At 36.4% G+C, this 17,091-nt stretch overlaps 2 protein-coding genes across 8 annotated transcripts in view; one reads left to right on the top strand and one right to left on the bottom strand.

Annotated features, from left to right (window-relative positions):
* Nucleotides 1–3,480, top strand: part of LOC127941903 (coiled-coil domain-containing protein 74B-like) — a 267,944-nt gene extending 264,464 nt beyond the window's left edge. The window contains exons 2-8 of one of the 2 annotated variants that reach the window (XM_052537356.1): nt 95–209; nt 937–984; nt 1,081–1,198; nt 1,334–1,541; nt 1,610–1,710; nt 3,169–3,225; nt 3,341–3,480. In XM_052537356.1, the coding sequence (XP_052393316.1) occupies nt 957–984; nt 1,081–1,198; nt 1,334–1,541; nt 1,610–1,710; nt 3,169–3,225; nt 3,341–3,473 (645 nt within the window). In that variant the 5' untranslated portion in view covers nt 95–209; nt 937–956 and the 3' untranslated portion in view covers nt 3,474–3,480. Of the gene's footprint in view, nt 1–94; nt 210–870; nt 985–1,080; nt 1,199–1,333; nt 1,542–1,609; nt 1,711–3,168; nt 3,226–3,340 lie in introns of those variants that run through there. The other variant, XM_052537355.1, reaches the window with a different exon arrangement.
* On the bottom strand, nt 2,206–15,932 carry LOC127941895 (mediator of RNA polymerase II transcription subunit 15-like). 6 transcript variants are annotated; one of them, XR_008149166.1, is made up of 19 exons: nt 15,767–15,932; nt 14,010–14,097; nt 13,855–13,906; nt 13,750–13,773; nt 13,510–13,674; nt 13,185–13,414; nt 11,380–11,859; nt 11,056–11,229; nt 7,086–7,193; nt 6,506–6,624; nt 6,295–6,428; nt 5,444–5,578; nt 5,292–5,355; nt 5,140–5,206; nt 4,890–5,050; nt 4,240–4,406; nt 3,986–4,084; nt 3,663–3,850; nt 2,206–3,223 (listed from the first exon to the last, which is right to left on the bottom strand). XR_008149166.1 is itself a non-coding variant. In XM_052537342.1 (18 exons), exons 1-18 carry the CDS (start codon nt 15,832–15,834, stop codon nt 3,714–3,716), a joined length of 2,472 nt encoding a protein of 823 aa, XP_052393302.1. In that variant the 5' UTR covers nt 15,835–15,932; the 3' UTR covers nt 3,539–3,713. The 6 variants fall into 6 exon arrangements, 5 of the variants coding, with proteins under 5 accessions (XP_052393302.1, XP_052393303.1, XP_052393304.1 ...); XM_052537342.1 differs by lacking the exon at nt 2,206–3,223 and having other exon boundaries at nt 3,539–3,850; XM_052537343.1 differs by lacking the exon at nt 2,206–3,223 and having other exon boundaries at nt 3,539–3,850; nt 11,056–11,226.
* Between the last annotated feature and the right edge of the window lie 1,159 nt (nt 15,933–17,091).

Raw genomic sequence — 17,091 nt, 5'->3', positions numbered from 1 at the left:
CATTTTATTGAAAATGTGTTAAGATTAATAACACTTCCCGTTTTGCTGGAAGTTAGGGAAATAGTTCAGCCCATTCAGTTATCATTTACTCAAGTCATGTTGTTAAAACCTGTTAGCGGAATGACTTTCACTGTAAGGGAAGTTGCTATGAGACTGAGGCTGTAATTATCTCTTTTCTTTTTCTGCGAAAGGAAGTCAACAACACGAGGGTGAGTAAATGATGACAGAACGTGTATTTTCAGGTTTATTGAGGTCGGGTGTATCAGAGCGGATACTGTAGTGCAGGTTGCCTGGTGACGTCGAGTTGCAGAATGAGGAACATGAAAGAATGGCGTTTGAAACCTTTGTGGGTGGCATAGTATCAGATTACACTCACAAACGTTTTTGGTCTTTTGTTTCTGTCAATGTTTAATCATTTGCGATATTTTACCGTTCATATACTGTTTTCTGTTGGACAAAAACATTTTACATTTCATGATTATATATATATATATATATATATATATATATATATATATATATATATATATATATATATATTGTGTGTGTGTGTGTGTATATAAAATTGTTTTACTGTTGAAATGTTCATGAAAAACCATTAAATATGCCATGAAGTATTTTTATATATATTGATATGCTTTTGAAACTAGCGTTAATTTTGAAACATAAATCAAATCAGCATTTTTTAACGTTTTCCCATTGTAACAAACTTACCCCATATAATGGGGCACATTGTCACAAAAAGTGACCGTGTCCTGTGTGTAAGCTGAAATAGTAATTTCGATTTCTGAGATTGAGAGAAATATTCATGAAAAATAAAAAAATATGATGTCTAGTCCTGGTCTTCTAATGTGACACATACATACATTATATGATATATCATTAATTAAACCTCATTCTCCATTATGTATTTGTTATGTAATTATGTGGTTACAGAGTTGCAGTATAAGCTGATAATGGACCTTCCAAAGTCGAGTAGTAAAGGTTGAGTGACACTTCTGATCTCTAACATCTTCTCAAACAAAACCACTGGCAAGATTTATTGGGACATGTTTAACTTGCAGCACCTTTCCATGACAGGATCCAGCCGTAGAATCTGTAAGCACCATACAGAGAGCAACAAGTTCCAGAGAGACAGAAGGAACTATTTGGAACAGACTTTGGAGGAAACCTGCTCACAACAAGCCAGAGAGATTAGGTGCTTACAAAACTGCATATAAGATATTATTATTAATTAATATTATTTTATCTAATATTATTTTAACTTTTAATTATTTTATATAGATAGAAGAAAGGGGATACATAGATTAGTAACATTCTTCTCCGACAGCAGTCATTTACAAAGTAGAGAAACCAGATCCAATTCCTTCACAGCCAACAGAACGGAAGGTCCTCCAGAAGCTAAAGCAGGGTTCATCACTTCTCTACAGCCTCTAATGATCCAGTGTAGCCCCTCTCAGGTTCCTCGACCTCCCTCCCTACAGGAATGTGAAGTCATCATACGCCAGCTATACAACGCTAACAGCCTGCAGTCCCAGGAGGTGAGATCATATATTTCTTAATGTCTCTCAATATATTATATAATCCATTTTAATTTTTCTCCTCTCAGATCCTACGCGTGAAAGCTGTTCTCAAAGACATTGTATTCAACAAGAAAATAACAGCAGAAAATTACATTTTGACAAAGGCTTATCTTGGCGATGGTAAAAGGTAATTTCTGTATTGTCAGAAAGCCTGACAAGACAATGTCACCATTCTACCATTTCCTTAGACACACACACACACACACACACACACACACACCCGTTGAAAAGTTTGGGATCAGAACTATTTTTCATGTTTTTTAAAGGAGTTTCTTATGCTCCTCAAGGAGCATTTATTTGATCATAAATAGAGGAAAAAATTTAATATTGTGAAATATTATTACGATGTAATAACGTTTTTCTATTTTAATATATCTAATTTATTCCTGTGAATTTTCAGCATCATTACTCCAAGTCTTTAGTATCACATGATCCTTCAGAAATCTTTTTAATATGCTGATTTATTATCAGTGCTTATTAATATGCTGCTTAATATATTTTTTTCAGAACCTGTGATCTTTTGTTCAGGATTCTTTGATGAATAAAAAGTTAAAAAGAAGAGCATTTATTTAAAATAGAAATCTTTATATTGATTTATATTGTTAGAAAAAAATTATATTTTGAATAAATGCTGTTCTTTTTAACTTTTCTGTTCATCAAAGAATCCTGAAAAAAAGTATTTCAGTTTCCAAAAAAATATTTGGCAGCACAACTGTTGCCAACATTGATAATTATACTAATAAATCAGCATATTATGGTTTCTTAAGGATTATAAGACACGTAATACTGGAGTAATGGCTGATGGAAAATCAGCTTTGAAATCACAGAAATAAATATTTTAAAGGATATTAAAATAGAAACCATTATTATATATCATAATAACATTTTGCAATATTACTGTTTTTTATCTCTTTATTTTTGATCAAATAAATGCTGCCTTCATGAGCTTAAGAAACTCCTTCAAAAAATCATACACACACATACATACATACATACTACACCACCAGTTGCATTATTTTCCATTGATGATTTTACATATGTGAACCTGGACCACAAAACCAGTCATAAGAGTCAGTTTTCACAAAATTGAGATTTATACATCAACTGAAAGCTGAATAAGCTTTTCATTGATGTATAGTTTGTTAGGATAGGACAATATTTGTCTGAGAGACATCTATTTGAAAATCTGGAATCTAAGGGTGCAAAAAAAAAAAATCTAAATAATGAGAAAATCACAGCATATTACTATTCAAAAATTAGGTTTTAGTACATTCACAGTAGGAAATTTACTAAATATCTCCATGGAACATGATCTTTACATAATATCCTAATGATTTTTGTCATAAAAGAAAAATCTATAAGTTTGACCCATACAATGTATTTTTGTCTATTGCTACAAATACATTCCCCATTGACATAAATATAATTTAATAATTGAAATTACAAAAAAAAAAAAAATACAAAAATATACTCACTTTTAAATGTATAGCGTACATTATGGTAAAAGGTTTTGAGAATGACTTCACAAAGTTTGGATATATATCCAGATGGCTTTTAACCCTTTACCTTCATTTTTCTTTGGCAGAGTTGATGAATCAGGCACATTTCCTCAGCTTTCTCTCCAAACACTGCCTGAAGGACTGTAAGTCATTGTTTGTAAATATCTTGTATATGATATATATATATATATATTGCTGCCTAACATAAACAGTTCAACTTTGGAGATATCAACCTTTGCTCTACTACTATTTGAACAGACCTGTGTCTCAGGCTAGTAAAGCAGAGAAAGTGATCCTCCCTGCCCTCAAACAGACCCTCAATAACATAGCAGATAGACACAGGAGGACTCGGGCTGTGCAGAGAAATCGTCTACAGAAGACTATACACTGAAGGACCAGTTATGTGATTACATGATTACTTGTATGACTTCTGTGCCACACATTTCAGATTGAAACTGCATTGTAAATGTCTTTATTAATGGAGCAATGCACGAACAGTTAAGGCCTTAGTGTACTAGTCTAAACAACATAAATGATAATTCATGTAAATAAAGACAAAGAAAAAGTAATAATATATTGCCTTCATTCCATAGAGGTGCAAGGATTATACTGGGCTGATGGGAATACATTTCTAAGCAGCTGAAAGGCAAGCCTGCCTTACGCTTTGAGCCCAGGTGTTCAGAAGTGCTGTCACCGAGTGCTTGTCAGGAAGCTGAAGGAGTTTAGAGGTCATGTTCTTATGCACAGTCTGCAAAAAGGGGTTGGCCCCTGAAAACAGAAAGAGGAAGGTAGGGAAGTGATGAGTTAATATAATCATTTTCATTTAAATTGGGAGCTTAAGAGAGTAAAGTCAGCCTATGATAGCATGCTGACATTTAATGCTCAAATCAGGCTTAGACTCACCATACTGCTGACCGTCATCTTCCCAGTGAGGGCTCTGATCGGGGTAGTCTGCTGGAATGCTCAGCTGAAGAGGGGGGACACTGGGAAGATTTTTATCATCTAGACGGAGACAATGGCAGGAGTGAATAGTCCTATATATATATATATATATATATATATATATATATATATATATATATATATATATATATATATATATATATATATATATATATATATAGGCCACATTTAGTGGGGAGGGGGTCTGAACTGACCTAGTTTACATATGAGATGCACCGTTCCATTGTTGCTGCAAAAGGACGGGTCCAGATTGACCAAGAATTTGGAATTAAGCCGAGCTACCTCCCCTTGAAGTATGTTAGGGATGGTCTGGCGCTCGTCCTCTTCCAGCTTCCGCTTCCGGAGAGGAATTGAGGGGCCCCTGAAATGAAAGAATATTCTTTTTTAATGTTTACATTTAGAAGTTAAGGTTGGGTGGAATGAGTCATATATTGCTTTTATTCTTCAAAGAATCCTTATAAAACTATCTGTTTCTACAAAAATAATAATAATACAAAATGCAGCTGCTTTCAACATTAACGATAATAATAGGAAGTGTTTCTCAAGCATCAAATCTGCATATTAGAATAATTTCTGGAAGGATCATGTGACACTGAAGACTGAATAGTGACTGGTGGAAATTTTGCTTTGTCGAAGCAATAAATTAAATTTTTATTTTAAATGTTGATAATTTCACGATATTGCTGTTTTACTGTATTTTTGATCAAGTAAAAGAAACATTCAAAAACATCTGGAGTGTACGGTTCATTATATACTTCAAAAGCAATGCACGGAGGAAGATGACTGACTTGAATGAGAGAAAATATATATACTTTTATTTTTTTTCTTTGGCTGTTGATCTTACGTGATTGGGGGTCCATGAATTGCTGTCATAGCAGGAGCAAACGTGCGGTAAAGTGAATGGTTGAAAACAGGGGAGCGGATATTGGCCAAGACAGCATCCAGCAGCGGCTGGCATAGGTACTGCTTTTTGGTACAGGGCACTGGAGGAGGGGGAGGAGTCGGCTGCGAACCAAAGTCAGTCGTCATTGTAGAAACTGGCTGAACAATGCAACATAACTTTGACCCCCTACATTCAAATTAAAGTTACTTACCACTGCCATGTCATTCTTTAGTTTCTCCAATGCTATTTCACACTTCTGTAGAGTTTTAAGTGGACATCTAGGGGAGGACAGCAATAATGCAACCTTAATCAAAAGCCAAAGTTCTGACACTGAGACGATGTTCAGCATGTCTGCTTTCTTACCTTGTGTTGGGGTCAGTCAGAATGTTGAGCAAACTTTTCATTTTGCTCAAATCCTTCTTCCTATCTATAAAGAAAAAACATAAACCATGGTCTTTAAGAGATTTAAGAAGGGGGGGGGGATAAATCAGCATCAAGTGAAACGACTCCAGTACCTTCATTTTTGTCTATTTTGTTAATCATCCTTCGTAGCGGCTCAATATATTTTGACAGCTGCTTCAGTTTGTCCATGTAAAGCTGGTCCTCAGATTGTGAGGCCCCTGCTGGGCTCATCACAGAGTTTGGGTTGCCTGTAATCCGAAAAATGTATTAATCAAATAATTATGGTTGCAACCAAATACATTTTCATCAACTTCGATAAGCACATTATTATTATTATGTCATGAACGATAACCAATAAATAGCAAAAAAGAATTTAATTAAATGAAGATAAATATTAATTTTAATTTTTAATTTTAATTTTCTTCTTTTTTTTACATTTTTAAGTGCTGCCTTTCTTGGCCAGGGACCATTTGAAAAAGAGACTATCGTCTCAATATGATTTCCCCTGGTTAAATAAAGGAATAATAATAATAATAATAAACACTAAAATCAGTCATTTTAAATGCTTCAACTGAATTAAGGAGTCACAAAATTATAATGTGTAGTATGAAAAATTAAGGTTCACTTTGATATTTGCTAAAAATTACTTTTAAGAGTGTTATTAAATTGATCAGTTTTTAAAGATTAACTTTAAGTGAAAAATAGATGAAGGGAATATAGTGTCAAAATGTAAAAAAAAAACGAGTATTTTAATGTTTTACTGTTATTATATCTACTAATATATAATATTGTATGTGTGCATGCATATATATATATATATATATATATATATATATATATATATATATACATATATATATACACACACACACACACACACACACACTCAACAGATTTCATGCCAATAATGAATCATTATAGGAAAAAACATAATTATGAGTATAACAAGAAAACTCTTGTGTACCTGGTGTATTGAGAGGTCCAGGGGAAGGTACCTGGAGGGGGTAACTCTGGGGGGTGCGTGAAGATGCAGGACTCTGGGATGGCTGAGGAGAGGGACTGGGTTGGAAACCTCCTGGAGAAGGGGTCGGACCAGAGCTAGATGGAAAAAGGTTTAATTAACCATTTGTAGTTACGTCAATAAAAAGTAGAAAAACTACACTATTTCAGTATACCTGACAGAGTTGGGCTGAGAGGAAGGAGGCTGGGGGGACGGTTGAGGCTGGGGGGGAGGTGGCATCGGCTGGGGCGTCTGCACCTGAACTGGGGAGGGTGATGACATCATTTGCTGCCCCTTTGAGGAGAAGGAAAATGAAAACAGGTTTAAAGTAACCACATGAGTGGAGGAAAGCTGGCACTGCACTGGTGAAGCCATTTACCTAGAGATAACAGACATACATGTGGTCAAGATCAGCTTCCTTTGACTGCACAGCACCAGTAGATGGCGCTATATGACCAGTAGACGGTTGCTTCCTATTAGCTTCCTAGCATGTCGCTTTGAGAGAATAATAAACTTCAGTCCACTTACCTGTGCCACACACTTTTCATTTAAATTTTACACTGCCTAAGTGCCTCTGGGTCATTTCTGACAAAATGTTTGTGATTGTGAATCTACTTGGGGTTGGGAGTTGGGGTAAAGAGAGGGAGATGAGTGTAGATTATGGACAGCCTTCACTCTAGTGGAAAGCCACAGACGTACTACACACCCACTGGGTTGCAGCGCTGAGACCCAGCAGTCAGCCCTGCAGTAAATACCTGTGGCATTTGCTGTCCTCCAATGGCAACGGGGTTTTGAGGAATGGCAGAGTTCGGGGTGGCGCGGGGCAACCGAGGTGGAATTTGCATCCCAGGACGGGGCATCATCTTTGAGGAGGACAGAGGGGACAACAGACATGTCACAAGCAAAACAATAAATGCAGTGCATCAGCGGACATGAGGAAGCACATGCGAGAATGCAAACAGAAACAGATTCGACAGGTCTGCAAGCACAGATGCACATACAGTCACATTCAATTACGCAAAACAAGGCTCTCCAAAAATAAAAAGATGTGACAATGAGCTTCCTCTCATTTCTCTCGAACATGTAAAAGAATATCCTGACTTTAATACAAGTTAAGCTCAATTGACCGCATTTGTGACTGATTGCTACTCCAAAAATGTATTTTTAACCTATAACAGAAGTGAATGGGCCAGTCGATTTCAATACTAAAGCCAGGCGTAGGGTATTAACAGTGTGAAAAAAGTTGTTTACTTTTCTGGGTGATGTTACACTTAAACATAACATGGTTGTAAAAGTGACAAGGATAACTTTATAGCTCAAATAACACAGGTTTTAAGAGAAGAATTATGTGCTTTCACATTATAATATGTTTCACTTTTTTGCTTTCAAATACTCCAAAAAAGCTTTTGCTGTAAAAAGGCTCACGATAAATAGTTGAAATATTTTTTTTGTGATGACCAAAATTATGCCAATTGAGCTTAAATTATACTGAACATGGAATGGTCCTTTAACAAACACTGGCTGTCAAGACAAGGCAAGCCACAGGCCAATGGATTTCATGCCATCTTTTCATGTATCAGAACCATGCAAGGCAAGAAAATATGCAATGGGTACTGCATCTCCAACATGCCTTTCAACTGTAAATTAAAGCTGTAGTTGAACTTGCCATCTACTAATGGCTTTCAGTGCGGTTAAATATGTGTGTTTGCTATGCAACTAGCAATACTGTCCTAAAAAAATATTTAGGAAATCATTTAAAGGCCAAAAGGACAACATTAGAGTATGTTACAATCACTGCATACTATTTACACAGCTTTGTGTAGGTTAACCTAAAAAAGAAATGCATTTCTCATCAGGTGCATGCAGAAAGAATGCTTGTGGGTTCAAAATAGCAAGCATGCAGTCAGGCGGTTAGCTGCACATAAACACAAAATGCAAATGAGATTTAAAGCTAACGCTACTAAAAATTAAACCGACGCCTCTGTTGGATTTCACAGCTCTACAATAACAGAGATTTCCATCTCTTGCTTTAGAATAAACTATGGCCACATATACGGGACAAGGTAAATGAAAGCAACATGAAGCAAAATGTTATCATCCACCGAATGCTCACAGATGGGAGGGTCACCCTTGAGAGGGAGATTTGACTAAATATATTTGAGAAAGTCAGAAAGGACACTAGTTTAGCTTTAGTTTAGTCACATGATGTTGCTAAAAAATGTATTTGGTGTAACGAAAGGTGTTTTTGCGGTTTAATTTTCAAAAAACACTTTATTTTCCACATACTATACATTATTTCTCCTCTGTGCCCCGCCTTTCTGAAACACGTCGATTTTTACAAAGTTCATCATTCTGAAAAGCGAGGTGTGCGCTGATTGGCAAGCTATCCAGTGTGTTGTTATTGGCCGAAATACCTCAAGCGCGTGAGTTTTGAATCATCAGTGGCAAATCCTTTACATATGAAAATGTACATACAGGCTGTGACTCAGCATTATTTGTCAGATCCCCGGCATTGTATGCTACTCTCCCAGGAAACAGTCCTCGTTCTTAGAGCTGCACGATTCTGGATCAATTGAGAATCACAATTTTTTGTTGTCTCAAACACAAATCATGTTTCTCCCACAATTCTGAACTAAACAAAATAATGTGACAAAATAATTTTGCTGCAGTATATTTAAGTGTTTAATTAATTTGAATGCATCTTAAACATTTTAAAATACCATATTTTCCGCACTATAAGGCGCACTTAAAAACCTTTAATATTCTCAAAAACCACAGTGCGCCTTATAATCCGGATCGCCTTATATATGGATCAAGGCGGTTTGTCGTTGACATTTCCTTTAGCACAGCTCGATCTAGTGGATGCATAACGCAAACCCAGTCAAACGTTTGACTGCAGTATCTTCTATTCTATGCGCTTTATAATCCGGTGTTGTCCTATATATGAAAACAGTTCTAAAATAGGCCATTCATTGAAGGTGTGCCTTATAGTGCGGAAAATACGGTACACTACCAGTTCAAAAGTTTTTGAACAGTAACATTTCTCCTCACCAAGCCTACATTTATTTGATCTTTGATCCAAAATACAGCAAAAGTAGTAATATTGTGAAATATTTCTACAATTTAAAATTTCTATTGTAATGTATTTTAAAATATAATTTATTCATGTGATCCAAGCTGAATTTTCCAGTCTTCAGTTTAATCATTCTAATATGCTTATTTGCTGTTCAAGGAACAATCTTATTATTATTATTATCATTATCAGTATTTAAATTATAATGATTATAAAAATTATCAGCTTCCACGTTCGTCACTTCTGAGCGCCATATACACAAAGCTGAGGTCATGCATCATCCGATTATTATGCTACAGGAGGAATCTGTTCAACTCCTGGAGCCGTGTGAGACACTTTTTATGGATGGGCACTTTTTATTTCACTTCTTTTGGACTGCAGCACTGTAACACCCACTGAGTGCCATAAAACAGCTTGAAAGACCTAAGATAATATTTAATATAACTCCGACTGGATTCGTCTGAAAGAAGAAAGTCATATACACCAAGGATTAGGGATGTAACAATTAACTGCGAGCCGGTTGAAAATTGATTAAAAATGTGATGATTCAAATTGGTTGAGATGCAAAACAAATCATGATTCAATTAGGGGGAAGTTTATATGAATTTATGTCTGAGGGGAAGACATTAGCGTCTTTAGAAAAGTTTAGATGGTATTTTTTCTTTTCATCTTGCCTCTGTATAATGCTATTAAAGTTCATAACTGCAGAGCTACTTTGTTTACAGCGGAAACCAAGGAAACGCTTTAAGCACCACCTGCTAGCAGAGGGTGAATCTGCATCTCATGCAGATATTTTTTATGTATAGTTTTATGAAACCATTAGGTTTTGCTTCAAATTTCGAAATTATACAATCTAATTTATTTTAAAAACTAAACGTTGCATCTTTGCAGCATATTTGTTTGTATCATGATTAAAATGCAGTGGTTGCCTCTCATGTTAAATGCAGACAGCACACAAAGCCTTATTTTGTTTATATGAAGAGATTCCTTTTATTTGTGTTACTTATTTGATTTGAAGCTTGTTTTAAAATGTAGTTTTGATATTTAAATTTACATTATATTTACATTTTTGTAATTTAGCAGATGCTTTTATCCAAAGCTACTTACAAATGAGGACAATAGAAGCAATCAAAACCAACAAAAGAGCAATAATATGCAAGTGCTATATTATTATAGTGTTATATTTCTTTTTCACAAAGAAACGTGCAGTATTTTGTCAAAGCAATAATAAAAGGACACATTTTATTTATAACTTGTCTTAAATCTCATTTTATAAAAAAAAAAAAAAAAATGAATCGAATGAAGAAATCAAAATCGTGAGTTGAGTGAATCATAACATCCCTACCAAAGATGACTTGAGGGTGAGTAATTTATGGGCAAATTAAAATTTTGGGGTTTACTAACCCTTTAACTTTTATAAAGAATATGTCTTTGTTTTTGAGACTTTAGTCTTTGCAACTTTAGGGATCTTATCCGTATAATCCTTCTGTTGTTATTAGGACATGTGCATTACACTACGGCACTTCACCAGGCAAGGAATAAAGAGTTTTGACATCCAAAAGAAATTCAAGTGTTGATTTTGGTAGCATGCAATCACTCCACCACGCTCAGTCTCTTATCTCAACCCTCACCACGGCTTGCACTGGGCTTACCTGGCTAGGGACTGCAGTGAGCTGGCCTCCCTGCTGGACTTGTTGAACCTGCTGCTGTTGCTGCTGTTGTTGTTGCTGCTGCTGCTGCTGCTGTTGTTGTTGTTGTTGTTGTTGTTGCTGCTGCTGCTGCTGTTGTTGTTGTTGTTGCTGCTGCTGCTGCAATACTCTCGCCTGCTTGTATAAATTAAAGTAAATAGGAAGGTATAAAAAGAAAAGGTGAACCGTGCATCTTACCTGACCACATCAATCAAAACGTGTGTCAATAATAGGTGTAAAAAGTGTTTATTATCCATTTTGCATTCTGCTATGGCAACTGAGCTTTACCTGTATTGCCTGCTGGAGTTTCAGATGTTGCTGCTGTTGGCTGAGTGAGTTGATGGGTTGATGCTGTCCGGGAGCCATTTGTGCTAATGACTGGGGCACCATGACTTGCTGCTGCTGTGAGTGAGGGGCCATCTGACCCGCCACTCCCTGAGCCTGTGCCTGGGCTTGACTTTGAGCTTGGACCTGGGCTTGGACTTGAGCCTGAACCTGGGCTTGAAGATGCTGTTGCTGCATTTGGGCCTGGGCCTGGGCCTGGGCCTGGGCCTGAGCTTGAGCCTGAGCTTGAGCCTGGGCCTGAGCTTGGGCCTGAGCTTGAGCCTGGGCCTGAGCTTGAGCTTGAGCCTGAGCCTGTGCATGGACCTGTTGTTGATGCAGTTGCTGCTGCTGCTGCTGCTGCTGCTGTTGTTGTTGTTGTTGGTGGTGTTGTTGTTGCAGTTGCTGCATTTGTGCTAACTGCTGCTGCTGCATTCTTTGGTGCAACTGGAGTCAAAGCCATTAAAACAATGAATAAATGAATGAATGAAGGAAGGAAGGAACTTAGCTTCCACTGGGTATTGACGGATCATATCCATTTGATTCCAATTCACAAACTCAATTAAACCAAAAGCATAAACTAAACAGGGAACTGTGAGATTTAGGACATTACTACAATATTAAAAGGTGCTGTATATAGGATTGACACTAAGTGGTAGAAGTCCAAATTCAAAATATTGGAGAGGGTTTTTTCACCCGGCCCCTCCTCCTTAGACTTGTGACACATACAGGTTGTGGACACCAACAAGAACGAGCACACTTGACAATGAATGAAATTAAATGAAATACGCTGTGTTTTACGCCAACGTGCAACCCGGGGTGCCGAAATACAATGGGGTAACCTTGCAGTGGGCAGGTTTCACAAATCAAAAGAGAGACCGACATTCCAGCCCAGAATGCACATTTTCAAAGGAGAACAACTGGCTGTAGCATTGATTTTCAGATAAACAAGTATGTTAACTTAGCATGTTTCTTAAATATATGCAAACATATTATGGAATTTTTATGCTATAGTAGAGTCAAAAACTTACATACAGCACTTTTAAAGGTTAAAATAGCAACACCCTCCAAAATCAATAGGCTATATGTCGAACATCCTGTTTAACAGAATACGGAATACACAGAATATGCTAGAGATGTTGTCATTTATAGAAACAAATTAAATAAGACAAGTTAGGCATTATGTAAATATTTATATTTCAAAAAGAAACTGAAGTAGAAATATAATTTTATAATTAAAAAGCTGAAGTACTGCCTTGTGTACAATTTAAATGTTTTATTTAAAAAAAATTGATTACTGGATGGCAGGTGTGCTACAAAAAGTGTTTATTGAAGTTATTTTCAAACAATCAACATAAAACAGCATACAGTAGATGGTTCATCTGAAAAATTAACATTTAAGATTTAAGATCTAAAATTAAGATTAAGATTTTAAAAAATAAGATTAAGATTTAAAATTAAGATCAGTTAAAACTGATTAACCAATATTATCAACCCAGCCCTAGTTTTCACAGATTATTAGACTAGATTTTGAATGTTTTTCTCCCAAAAGAGGGGAAATTATCAGTGATTACGAATTAAATTTTTATTTTTCATCATCATCAAAAAAATAAATAAATCGTAACTATGGTTACAGATGACTTGGAACAAGTTGTAAAATTATGACAAATTATTAGAGAATTTTCTGTTTTCATTAAACAAACTCTTTTATTCAAAAGACACTCATGCAGTATTTAAACAATCATCACATTAATCTTTCCATTCTCCGTTACCTGGTTCTGTTGTTGCTGCGGAGTCTGCGCCTGCTGCTGTTGTTGATTTTGATGCTGCATTTGTGGATTCTGATGGTGCTGCCTTATCTGTTGGAATTGCATGGCAGTCTGCATAGTTCCTGGCTGCTGAGGCTGCATGGCTGCCTGTTGCTGAGGCTGGAACTGCTGAAACTGAATGGATGGCTGCTGTTGCTGCTGCTGCATCATAGGCATCTGCCCAGCAGCCCCTGCTGAGATTGAGATAGCATCACATGTAATGTATGGGAATTCAAAATAAGATTATTAAACACACTTTCTCCAGTCAGCTGACAGCTACTGAACTTACCAGCCTGCTGGCCTCCCGCTACGCCCTGCATGGCATGTTGACCCATTTGCATTTGCATTTGCCCCATACCACCCATTTGTGCACCAGGGGGCCGTGGTCCAATGCCAATAACTCCAGGACCACCTCCACCCACTCCTGGTATAATTTGCAGGGCATTCATGGGGTCTAAAAATAAACATATATTTTTTTAATTTGGCAGAAAATGAATTCTTAAGGTTTAAAATAGCTCGTTAAGTTTACCAGGCCCACCTTGTGACTTTTTATCTGCAATGAAAAACAAACTGATCAATATACAGTACACATTCAAACATCACAGCTAAAAGAAAAAAAAAGTTGGCTACTTACGAATGTCTCTAAAATGAATTATCAGTCTCGCAACTAAAGACAAATACTCCTCCTGTTAAAAAAAGGATAGTGTATTTATTACACTTTTAACAATTGTATACAAACAAATCTGTTCTGTTGGGAGTGTAGCATGCATATTTAAAAGTAATACTTACTCTGGTCTTTGCCTTGATAAAAACATGGTTTTCCATGTCAGTGCTGGACTTTGTGTGAGCAGTTCCTGCTTTTCTCATGGCTTCATCTCTGCAATATAATAAAGCAGAAGTCTTTAATCACAACTGATGCATGACAAACAAGAAATGTTACCTATTGTTTACTGACAATCAATCCTTTAAGAAATATCAAGAATATGAGCACTATTAGAAGAGCTGTTTTCCATTTAGTTATTGCAACAATTAAACATTTAATAGCAAAAAGACTAAACATTCTATGAGAGTTTTTAAACATGAATTCTGAAATGAATTGTATTGTTATCTTAGAAGTATTACTCTATAGAATAGTCTTACAAGCTTTGAAATTATTCAAAGAAATTCAATATGTTATCAACATATTTAGCTGTATTTATGAATGTAACATTTTGCAATAAAATACTTATAAATTTACAGGTATAGTTCAGCCAAAAATTTAATTTCTTACCCTTAAAATTTACTTTTTCCAACAAACCTGTATGAATTTCTTTCAGCTGAACACAAAAGACGATATTCTGAAGAATGTTGGCAACCTAACATTTGATAGTAGCCCACTTACTAACATAATATGAGTTAAATTAATTTCATAAATGAAGCACTATAGAAGTCAATGGTTACAGTCAAATGTTTGGCTACCAACATTCTTACAAATCATTTTTGTTTAGCATAAAGAAAAATCATACAGGTTTGGAACAAATGGAGGGTGCAAGTATATATTTAAGAAAAATATGTTATGTTTATATATGAAATATATTTATAAATAATATTAAATATAAGAATATAAATATATACATATATTGTATATACATGTAAATATTTTCTAAATATATACTGTATGTGTGTATTTATATATACATAATCAATAAATACAGTATACCTACATACATTATGTAAACAAAAAAAATTATTTTAGACGCGATGAATCGTTTGACAGCAGTAATTTCTTCAAAGTGATGATAAAACGAGCATTTTGAGGGACTAGGAAGTGAAGTATAGCCATGTATGGTGTCCCATACTCGGAAATTGTGCTCTACATTTATCCCATCCAAGTACACCCACACAGTAGTGAGTAGTAGTGAACACACACCCCGGTGCAGGGTAGCCATTTTCGCGGCTGCAGCCGGGGAGCAGTTGTGGGGTTCGGTACCTCGCCCAAGGGCACCTCAGTGGTACTGATGGTGGAAGACAGCGCTGGTCATTCACTCCCCCACCCACAATCCCTGCCGGTACCGAGACTCGAACCCGCGACCACTGGGTCACAAGTCCGACTCTCTAACCATTAGGCTACGACCGCTCCGAAACTATTAAAAGAGCTTATTACGAGCCTTAAGAAACTTAATAAATTACAAAGACTGATTTAATATCTTAAAGGTTTCCTTTTGCCGATGACATGTTGAACAGTATTTATATCTGCAGACTATTTCGCTTGTAACGTTACATATTTATAGACTAATATTTAATGAGGCTAACTTTATAATAGCTAGCCACACAGCTAAACAAGCTCCAAACAACCTCCAAAAATGTAATCCCATTAAAGGAACATAATACCGTGATCAGATTGATAACATTTATAAATACATATACAGTCTATTAATGAAGTTTCGACTGTGTTTGACAGATGTGCTGGTACCATGTCCGAGCATCAGTTAGTTAGCAGCTAACTAGCTAGGTTTGCAAAATGCGCTACTATAAATCATACACAAAAAATATATCTGTATACTTACATTTGGGCCACTACTTTCTGTCGAAAGGCTGGGCTCCTCCAATCACTATCAGTACCGGTGACCTCCATAACTGATAATGCCGAACAACGTTGAACAAACTGCTTCCAGTTTGTGTTAGCGATGTTCGAATCTTGAATGCATCACCTTACTGAGTCGGATCTTTTTAATGAATCGGTTGAAGCCGCTTATACACATTCGCTAAAGAATCGTAGCTACTGTAACTGAACGATCCGTCTGATTTGGTCTGAGCGATTCTCGAGTCTATTCACGAATAGCAGAGAGAGAGAGAGAGAGAGAGGGAGAGAGAGAGAGAGAGAGAGAGAGAGAGAGAGAGAGAGAGAGAGAGAGAGAGAGAGAGAGAGATGATTTTATTTTATTTTTTTGCTTAAAGGGTTAGTTCACCCAGTAATCAAAGTTATGTTATTAATAACCCTCATGTTGTTCCAAACCAGTGAGACCTCCGTTCATCTTCAGAACACAGTTTAAGATATTTTAGATTTAGTCCGAGAGCTCTCAGTCCCTCCATTGAAGCTGTGTGTACGGTATAATGTCCGTGTCCAGAAAGGTAAGAAAAACATCATCAAAGTAGTCCATGTGACATCAGAGGGTCAGTTAGAATTTTTTGAAGCATCGAAAATACATTTTGGTCCAAAAATAGCAAAAACTACGACTTTATTCAGCATTGTCTTCTCTTCCGGTCTGTTGTGAGATTTCAAAACACTGAAGTGTAGTGATATCCGGTTCTCGAACGAATCATTCGATGTAACCGGATCTTCCTCAACCAGTTCACCGAATCGAACTGAATCATTTGAAATGGTTCACATAAGCATTAATCCACAAATGACTTAAGCTGTTAACTTTTTTTTTATGTGGCTGACACTCCCTCTGAGTTAAAACAAACCAATATCCCAGAGTAATTCATTTACTGAAACAGTACACTGACTGAACTGCTGTGAAGAGAAAACTGAAGCTGAAAAACCGAGCCGAGCCAGATAACGAACGAAAGATTGACTCGTTCTCGAGTCAAGAACCTGTTGCATCGGTTTTTGGATCACCAGTAGTTCTTTCAGACAGTTTGATTCAATAAACTGGTTGAAAAAAATGGTTCACCGTTTCTTTTGCACTTGACGTAATGACGTCATTTGCGATGATTGCCCTTGATTCAAGCCTTCGGTTTACCTGCGCTCATAACATTAGCACAGAATCAGTTCAGAATCGATCACCAAAAAAACAGTTTGGTTCAGACGCTCTGTGTGTCGGTCTGCTTCATGCTGAATCACACAACACATGCGCAGTATCATCAGCTCCTCGGTTCACAAATCGGA

This window comes from Carassius gibelio, chromosome A21 (genome assembly GCF_023724105.1).
Source record: "Carassius gibelio isolate Cgi1373 ecotype wild population from Czech Republic chromosome A21, carGib1.2-hapl.c, whole genome shotgun sequence".
In the NCBI taxonomy this organism is placed as follows: domain Eukaryota; kingdom Metazoa; phylum Chordata; class Actinopteri; order Cypriniformes; family Cyprinidae; genus Carassius; species Carassius gibelio.
The sequence above is the reverse complement of the archived record's forward strand: the minus strand, read 5'-3'. Positions and strand labels throughout refer to the sequence as shown.